The 9,538-nt window shown below is 51.6% G+C and overlaps 1 protein-coding gene across 1 annotated transcript; it reads left to right on the top strand.

Moving 5' to 3' along the window:
• The first annotated feature begins 5,945 nt into the window (after nucleotides 1-5,945).
• LOC110351183 (C-C motif chemokine 4 homolog) lies at nucleotides 5,946-7,174 on the top strand. The gene is made up of 3 exons (XM_027445964.3): nucleotides 5,946-6,194; nucleotides 6,534-6,648; nucleotides 6,977-7,174. The coding sequence occupies exons 1-3, from the start codon at nucleotides 6,047-6,049 to the stop codon at nucleotides 7,062-7,064; spliced, it is 351 nt and encodes a 116-aa protein (XP_027301765.3). The 5' UTR covers nucleotides 5,946-6,046; the 3' UTR covers nucleotides 7,065-7,174.
• Nucleotides 7,175-9,538: the final 2,364 nt, after the last annotated feature.

The following is a 9,538-nucleotide window of genomic DNA, read 5'->3' on the forward strand; positions in this document are numbered from 1 at the left end:
TGCAGTGCGATTCAGGATACTGGTGCTGTCAGATGCAGCGGGCTGCAGCTCACCTTGCAGCTGGGCAGATGCATCATCACAGAAGCTCACAACCACTTTTGTTGGTTCCAAAGCCTCTGTAGGATTTGACACAGGTACCAGGAAAGTGGAGTTTTGCTAGATTCAGAGCAAGCCCTGGCAGGACAGGCAGGGCTCTGCTTTCCATGGCTTAGCAGAGAAGTTCTGGACAGAGGTGCATGGCAGAACAAGAAGTGGCTCCAGCTTTCAGATGAATTGCTGTAGAGTAAAACTAAATCATGGCTTTTTGCCACGGAAATAAAGTGTGCAGAAACCAACAGTGGGAGCTATCTGTTCCCCTCTTCTTGCAGCTCATAGGGTAGCATGGACACGGGGAAATGACAAATACTCGCTGCTGGTTCTGCACTTCTTGCTGCATTTCCATGACAGAGAGACTGTGGCTACAGAAAGGCAGTTTTGTGGCTAACACCAGCCAGAAAGAGCTTTGCTCATGGGAACTTCACTCCTTCTTCTCCCCAGCGTCCCCCTCCTGCAGTGAACAAGCCCAAGGGCTAGAGGCTCGCACTGTGCCGTCTTGCTCAGCGCCCAGAGCACCCGGGGCAGTGAGGAGGTGTGATGGAAACATTGCACATCAGGAAGCTCTGCCCTCCATCCAGAAACTCCGAGATGCTCAGTGGAATGAAAGGAGCTGTTGTTCACTGCTACTGAATTTGACAAGGCTGGGCGGAAGAGGAGGGTCTGGAAGGAGCTGCTGCAGCCACAGTTGTTTGCTTGTGTCATTGGCCCAGACTGATAAGCACTTACAAAAATGCCCTTTGAGAGCCGTGATGCCTTCTGCCAGGGTGGGCACCTCTCCAGCCACGCCTGCGTGGCACTGACCCCTGCTGCAGGTCTCCACCTTTGAGCTTCCAGCTGCAACCACACGCTCCTGCCTGGCTGTTCCTGGAGCAAGATGACCCTGCTGGCCTCTGAGGCCCACGTCTGTTTCCAGCTTTCTGTTTCTCTGCACTGTCTTCTGTCTGTCTGTTAAATCCTAGAGCCCTCTGCTGTCAGAAAGCTCCTGCAGTTTAAGTAGTTATAATTCAATCTCTCTCAAGCTTGCTTCCCTTATTATTCCTGGCATGGAGCTGCCTTTTATAGCTTTGGCCTCACCCAGCCTTGGGCATGAGGTTTGTTTGAGTAGCAAAAGAAAGCTAAAATTATTCAAAAAAGAAGATTATAGAGAAAGATGCTATAGTGGCTGCCAAGACTTCTTCCACTGGGATAGCGGTCCCAGGGGCCCTGGGACTCCCTCCAGTCCCCCCAAGTCCTGCCCTTGCCAAGAGGTACCAGTCGCAAAGCATATGCCCCAAGGGGAAGGGACCCCGAGTGCTTCGCTTGAGGTGATGCTGAGGTCTCCCGGGCTGGAGAAAGCCACATCTGCTGCACCAAAGCACAGCTCACCTGCAGGCACTGCAACATCCCCAACCCAGCTCTGCAGCACAGTCAGATGCAGTACACAAAGGGATATTAGCCTGTCCATGGCTCTCCTGCTCGATGTTCACTCCTGTTGTCCATAAGCCTACAAGCGGCTGTGAGCTCCAGCGTGCAGGGTGCTGTGTTTGGGGGATGCTGGGGGTCTCGCCCTGGGCAGAGGGCAGTGTCCGGGGCTCTGTGCACGGCTGGGGCTAAAGGAGACCCCTCAGCACCTGTTCCCAAACTGTCCCTGGCCCAGGAGGCCACAGGGGGAGGCTGCAAAGCTGCATGCAGCATTCCCCAACACCAACCCCTGCCCTGTGTCTGCCAGCACCAGACAGTGCTCATGGCTCTTTTGAAGGGCGCAAACCCATCCAGGGGCGCAAGAGGCTCAGATGGGAACTGTGCTTCAGAGAGGTGCTGCAGAGTACCCCAACCTGCAAGCAGTCTCCATGCATAGGAAGTGGTTTGCAGCCTTGCAGAGAGCCCAAACCAAAATAAATGTTGAGGCTAATAAACATCCGAGTATCACTGTCGGACTCTGTGTGATGATGTCATACACACAAAGCCTAGTGGGTTCACTTACAAACTGGCTTTATTTTTCACCCTGGCAGAGCTCTGAATTTTCAGCCTGGTCTTCTTTGTTTTTCCTGGGGCACTCACCAAAGATCTGACTGATATGGCCCATCCTTCTGGACAAAGGACACAGACCAGGCAGAGACACGTTGTCATTTCCATGCATTCGTGGGGTTTGAGGGCCACCGAGGGGATGCTGAGGGGTGGGGGTGGGGGCGAGCCCCCACCACTCCAGCCAGGAGTACCCTGACAGGTGCAAACACTGCCCTAGGGCTCCAAAATCACTGAAACTCACTTTTCCCTGTTTCTTTCATTGGCTTTCATGACATGGATGGGGAGGGGGCTGGAGCAAGGAGAGTTCTGTTGTTGTGTGTTTTTTGTTTTTCTTTTTAATTATACTTTTATTTGGTTTGAAATACCCTACATTTAATCCTCTTTTGTTTGTTTTATTTCAAAACAAAGGCCAGGAAAAATGTGAGGCACACATAGGAAAGCAATATTTTTCTCCAAAGCATTTTCTCAGAAAATATCCTTGCTGGAAGAAGGTTCAACCTTTAATGAGCTACCATCTCTTATCAACACTAACAGCTTGCTGTACCCTGCTTCTCAATGGCCGTCACTGTCCAGGATTCCTTGTGTGACACGGTTTCAAGGAAACACGAAGCCGCTCTCTTGTGCAATGCAGCCACACTCGCCCATGCCGTGTGGCCTGGATGGCTGCACTGCCCCCACCCCAGTGCAGCTGAGGCACTGGTTCCCAGTCACTCCCACACGCACAGGTTCCCCCTGGAGCCAGTTCCAGGACATGACATCATCTTGAAAATTCCATTGTTTCTCCAGAAATGTCAAGAGTAGGGAGGAAAAGAATTTCTGGTTCCTTCAGGGAAGTCTTCAGCACCCAAGCTCTGAGCAGGGCAAGACAAAGACTGCTGCAGGTTGTGCTGGAGGCAGTTACTGAACTTAGGCCATTTTTAACACTTCCTTTTCCAAGTGAATCCTGCCTGCTCAGCATTTAAAACTGCTATAAATAGCAAGTTACATCATCCAGTCTCACCATTTTTTGCAGTGTTCCCCTTTCATAAGACAGATCGAGAATTTCTCTATTTCTGCCTCTGACCAAACTTATTTGGGGCATTTGCTTTATTTAGCATTTTCTTCTGGGATTTCCGTTGGCCTGCAGACAAGCTCTAACATAACCTTCCAGGCAAATCAGTGCAACATCAGACAGACTGCTTCAACCAGCCTTCCTTCTGACTCCAAACATTGCCTGCCCATGGCGGGGGGAGAAGGGCAGACCGTGTGCTGTGTCACAGGCCCTGAAACCAGCCAGAGCCAGAGTGGGAAAATGTTTATTTTCCTGCACAGCATCTTTTGCATGAACCTAATTTCCCTAAAGGAGCTCCAGCCTACTTTGGCCACTCTTCCATGGCCATCTGCCCATTCCAGAGCACCTCCCAGACAAACGTCCTTCAGCCCAGACACCCAGCCCCACAGCCACCCTCTTTCCAAAAGGGAAAGGTGAGAAGAAATTCCTTTCTCATTTCATCATGATAGGGCTGCAGGGTAAGCACACCGTTTTAGACACATTACCACATCTCAGGGCATTGACTACAGCCTCCCACTTCCACCCAGCCTGGGAAGAGCTGGCAGAGTCAGGGCTTTTGTCAAATTTCTAGGGAAAAAACAGACTCATAGGAAGCAAACACTCCGATTTTGAGGTTATTTTATTGGCTTTCAGTAGTGGAAAAGTTCCAGCACTTGCCTGGCCCTTGTAACACACATTATCTATGTTAATCTGATCCTAAACTGACTCAACTAAACTGAAAAGGTGTTTTCTTTCTTTGATTGTTGTTGGGTGGTTTGTTTGTTTGTTTGTTTGTTTTAATTTAAAAATTGTCCCTGAAAATTCAAAACATTTTTGCATCTGCTTGCCAACAGAGGTACAAATGCATGGAGAATTTCAGCTACCTGAAACTGAAAAAATATCTCACTGAAAGCATTCAAATAACCAATGCATACTTACAAATAATTCTTCTATTCTAATGAAACCTGCTTTTATCAGAACATCTCTGCACCATAAATGGCATTTTGCCTGCCTGCCCTACCCACGTCATCTGTCTGGCGAGCAGGACAGGACCAGATGGCTGTAGGTGGCAAATCTCAAGACATGACCTATGAATGACCTGCTTGAAGGTTCAATCACAGGGAATAGCTCAGAGGCAAACCACGCTCTTACGTATCTACAAGTTACATTCCCTAAGCAACCAGACAGAAGAGCCAAGAAAGCTGAGGCTGGCTCAGAGCTGACTTCTGGTCCAGCTGGCTTCTGGCTTAATGTCAGCTTCCCTCCCCCTTCCTGGCCAGGCACACCAAGGCTCTCCCCTCATCCTCCCAGGACTTTGAGGGCTCAGCACATGAACAAGCAGGGGGGGCTGTGCTGGCGGGGGAGCCTGCAAGGTGCATCAGCACCCTGGCCAGATGGCAAAAGGAAGGCTAGGGAGGGGACCAGCTTGGCATGGTGTTGCCAGGGAAGAGCTGATGCTCCATTTGGCAAGTGTCACATTTGCTCCATCTGCCTTCCATGAAGAAAAAGTGCTGCAGCCATGCCAGGGCAAGGGGCAGGCATCCCACCACCGTGGCTCTCTGCAGGCTCTGGAGACCACCTGGAGGGTGGGTCACCTCTGGGACCTCTCCTGCTAAGGCCTTGGACCACATCGTCTCCCAGAAACCCCAGTCTGCTTGGAGGTCAAGCCCCCTTCACAGGGCTGCACTGCCTCCCTTCCCACCAACTGCAGACGGTGGAAGGGCTGTGCACACCATGCGACATTGCAGTGAGGGTTGGAAAACACTGGGTTATCTACAGAACTCATCCAAGTCGACAGCCTAAAAGTTGCCTTTTACAGAAACATGGTGAGTCAGTGCCCAGCGCTGCGGCAGGGGTTGTTTCGTTGGCTTGCTCTGCTTTTTGTCATATTCTTTCAACAGGAAGCATCTGTTGAAACATCACTGAGTAGATGAAAATAATGAAATGGAGACATTTCCCTGAAATGCAGCTACCTCGCTGTTGAGAAGAGGCCAAGTTCTCTTTTCCTGACTGACATCCCAGTTTATGCTTGTGCCTTCACCCCCATCTTGAGAGTTCCTGGTCTTTAGAACTGGTGACTTCTTCCTCACCCAGCTCCTGGAGCTCCTTCTGCTTCATCTGCAGGGTCACAGTCAACATCTCCATACTTTTCTGGATCTCTGCATCTCCAGGCCCATCAACAATAGGCCTCACCTCACCTATCAGTAGCCAAAGAAACGTAAGTGTCTAACCTAAATTGGTCATTTAAGGTCTTCTTGTAGGACCCGGAGTGAGGCAGGCCCCTCCAGGAGATAACACCCCATCTCAGCTCCCTTAAAACTGAGGAAAAAACTCAAGCACTTCAGCTTCTGGAACTCTTTTTTCCACCCTTATGCTCACCACTACCTGCGCTGGTGCCTGCAGTGCTGTCACAGCAGCAGGGCACCTACTGAGTCCCCTCAGACAATAGGAAGAGGGAGCCCACAGGTGAAAGCCCCTATCTTGTGCTGCTGCAGGAGGGAAACAGTTCAGGGTAGAAGAGATCTCTCTCCCGTTGTTCCTAAGATGGCCTCATCCCATCTATACTCTTCGTCCCATTTGTGCAGTGCAGAGGCAGGATGCATGCTTGCCTCCAAGTTGCTGTTACAGGTTGGGTAACACAGGCCTGTTGACAAATGCAGGAACCTCCACAGGGGAACTTCTTACTAAGGGACATGCATGAAAGAAACAGAAATAGATATTGTGATAGTTTCATATCCTGTGTCACTGGGGAGGCACTGAATCAAGGGGACAGCTTCACGTTTCCGGGGCTGGGGCTACCACTTCGTTCCATCACGAGACTGTGCTGCGAGCCACTTCTCTGGGGGAAATTCCACCACACCTACGCAAGCAACTGTCCAGACCTGCTTGCCCTATAAATTGGAGGGTATCTGAATGTCTCAGCACCAAAGAGAAAAGAAGCTTTCACGCTCACTTGCCTGCTTCAGCTCCAGCCACAACTTCTGCGTTGACATGAAGGTCTCTGTGATTGCCCTGGCTGTTCTCATCGCCGCCTTCTGCTACCAGACCTCTGCTGCACCAAGTAAGTCTGGACTCTATGAATCTCTCTAAATGGGGACAGGGTCCTTTCTGCCAGCCCTTCCACCCCGGGTCCCTCCTCATGTCAGATCACCTTCTAGCGGGTGCTCCATGGGTGCTATTCAGCCGTGGGCAGGCACAGCGCAAAGCACAACACGTGTGTGGTGTCAGCAACAGCTCAGGGTGAACCCAAATGAGAAAGAATTTAAGGAAGAAGGAAAAAGACCTTGCTTTTCGTATTCCCCCTCCACGTCCTCCCAGACCCATGGGGACTCCAGTCCCAGCTCCCTGCCCCTGTTCGCCTGTCACTTGCAACTGCTCACACCTGTCTTTGCCTTTACAGTTGACTCTGACCCACCAACCTCCTGCTGTTTCACCTACGTCCAACGGGCGCTGCCCCGTAGCTTCGTGACTGACTACTATGAGACCAACAGCCTGTGCTCTCAGCCAGGTGTCGTGTAAGTGTTCTCCTCCAGGACTGGGGGTTCTCCCTTTGGGATGAGGATTCCTCTACATTTTGGACCTGCAATGAGAAAGACTCATTTTCAGGGGGGACAGGAAGGATGTGGAGCCAAGAGATGCATGGGGATGCTCCATGGGCTCAGTGCACTTGGGGCTTACACTGGTCCTGCTCCAGGGTTTTGCAGGCTGGTGGCTGCCAACATGGTCAGCACCATGTGGTGCTGCCCAAATCCTACTGACCCTCAGGAGAGGTGTGGAACAGGGATGGTGGGGTCTCCCCCACATGGAGCTCTCACATGGAACTCATCTCGCTGCTCCCCACAGGTTCATCACAAGGAAGGGACGTGAAATCTGTGCCAACCCTGAACATGACTGGGTCAAGAAGTACGTGACTGAGCTGGAACTGAACTGAAGCTTTGGAACAGGATGCACTGTGCCAGGACAAGCAAGCCATGGACTCCATCAGAAATGTTCCGTGTCATTTAGAATTAGCTGAGAAACTGAAAATGTCCCAGAACCTGACTTCAGTGTGCGTTTCTTTTTTTATTTATGCATTTAATTTTTATAATGAAAGGGAGCAGGTGAAATAACAGGAAAATTACTTAATATATATATATTTTAATGAGAACCTCCTGTGGGGCTGGAAGACCTGGGAGGGCCTGTGTGTGTTTTCAGGAGGACAGCATATATTGGTGTCATCAGGATCCTTGTCACTTCAGGAACTCAGCTCCCAGCTCTTCAGCCCACAGGACATCCTGCACCCCATCATTCATCCTGCGACAGTGCTGACTGTACTCTGCTTAAAATAGCAGCCGGGGGGGGAAAGACCAAAAGCTGTGCCCATAAGTTGGACCAGAGCCCCATTCCCCATGTGCTTCTAGGAGGGAGCTGCATGGCCATGGGGTTGGGACAGGCATCGCCACATAGGCAGATGTGTAAAACACAACATGGAGCTGCTACCTGTGAGCCGGGGGGTGGCCTTGGGCACAGCCTTGACTCCACAGGCACTGCACGCCCCCAGGCCAGCCCCATTTATTGTGACTGTGATAGACAGAATGGCTGAGGTCAGCAGCAGTCTCTGGGTCTGTGTGATTTGCTCCATTGGGCCACCCAGAACAGGGTGCCCAAGACCATCTCCAGGTGTCTTTGGACCATCTCCAAGGAGGAGACTCCAGCACCTGACTCCAGTACCAGACTCTCTGGGCATCTTGTGCCAGTGTTTTTCTGTTTTTGTGTCTATTACAGTTTTTGCGATGACAATAGCTGAAATAATAATTATGGTAACAAATTTATTTCCTCTTCTAAACTGGCAACACCCATCCCCCCCCCCCCCCCCCGAGGGCACAGGATGTCCCTCTCTGGGCATCCTGTGCCAGTGTTTCGTCACCCTCAAGGACATGAGGACTCTTTAGCCACTGAGTAGCAGCCAGCCCCATACCTGCATGCCAGAGCCTGGTAGCTTCACCCAAGAACTGAGGTTGGCACAAAGGTGGGCACCCACAGCTGCCCTCACTCCAGGGACCAGCAGGAACAGGGGACAGGAGCTCCTGTCTCGGGGCATGGAGACCCACAACGGGGGCATCACACAATTGGCTTAATCCTCAACAGTCCCCTGTGGACACAGCTCCACCTGGTCCTGTGGCAGTGGGAGCAGTCCCACAGCTGTGGGGTGTCTTGTCAAAGGACACACTGCACAAGCTCAGCCACGAGCACCACCCAGCCCACACACGGTTTGAGCCCGTTGCAAACCACACCGAGCACCGATGTCCTTATCAGCCTGGGTCGTGTTGGAGCCACCCACAGCTGACACCTACCCCGGGTACCTCAGCTAAACCCTCACCACCATTCTGGGAGCCCGCAGGGAGTCCTGGATTGCTCACGTCTTCCTTGATCTCACAGCCACTCACGCGTGACAGCTCAGAGGAGCCCTCACTGAGCATGTGAGGAACGCTGTGCTCCCGTTAATCCACACCCACGGGCACAGAGGTGTGAGCCAAGCCCACGCCAGCAAGGCAAAGGCAGTTGTCAGCATGCAGCAGCAGCAGGTTGGAGGCAGCCCCCAGGGCCCGCAAGCAGCACCGGGCACATGGAGGAAGTATTCCAGGCCCTCTTCAGGGCCACCACGTCTGGCAGAAGAGGAGGCGGCATACCAGAGGGCACTGAGCTGGTTTGGAGACAGGGGAGGATGTGGCCCCATGGGAGGGGACTCATGGGGGTCACGGGTCTGTCTGGACTCAAACAGACTGAGACAAGAACAATAGCCTCAGCTGTTTCAGAGTTTGTGAACTGCCAAAGGAGAGACTCATCCTGAAAGCAGTGTGGCATTTACTGCATGCTTTGTGTAACATGTAGTTCAGGTCTTTAGAGTCAATGCTTTTTGTGTTCTGTTGTGGAGCAGGCTTTTAATACATTTTGGAATGCAACAGAGGATCACGTCTTCCAGTAGTATTGAACCATATTATTTAAAGGAAAGTCTAATTTTTTAAAAAATAAATATTTTTTATGAAAGCCATGTGAAAGCCTAAATGTGAACCAAATGAAAGGTATCATAAAAGTAACAACATTACTATAGTATCTCTACAAGTTTTTTGTTTACGTCACCCCACTGTGGACACAGGCATTCTGAGGGAGCTGCACATCAGATCCCAGCACTGCACCGCAGGAGGAGCTGTGCTGTGCTAACTGAGGTACCGTTGACTGCACCGGTGGTTCATGGCCTGATGCTTTTCCATCTCTGCTATTTAGGTTCGCGAGCACTGGCTCCATGCTGTCCCCACCACCCCAGGAAAGGGGGCCCTGGTTCACCACGGGTGGGGAGACTCCGTCCTCCACCCAAAGCTGCAAGTCTCCCCCGTGGCAGCACCGGGACAGGGGCGGAGGAAGGGA

This window comes from Anas platyrhynchos, chromosome 20 (genome assembly GCF_047663525.1).
Source record: "Anas platyrhynchos isolate ZD024472 breed Pekin duck chromosome 20, IASCAAS_PekinDuck_T2T, whole genome shotgun sequence".
In the NCBI taxonomy this organism is placed as follows: Eukaryota; Metazoa; Chordata; class Aves; order Anseriformes; family Anatidae; genus Anas; species Anas platyrhynchos.

Coding starts and splice junctions, on each gene's coding strand:
- LOC110351183 (XM_027445964.3), top strand. CDS start 6,047: ATGTCTCAGCACCAAAGAGAAAAGAAGCTTTCACGCTCACTTGCCTGC. Junction 6,195..6,533: donor CCAGACCTCTGCTGCACCAA/GTAAGTCTGGAC, acceptor TTGCCTTTACAG/TTGACTCTGACCCACCAACC. Junction 6,649..6,976: donor TGCTCTCAGCCAGGTGTCGT/GTAAGTGTTCTC, acceptor TGCTCCCCACAG/GTTCATCACAAGGAAGGGAC.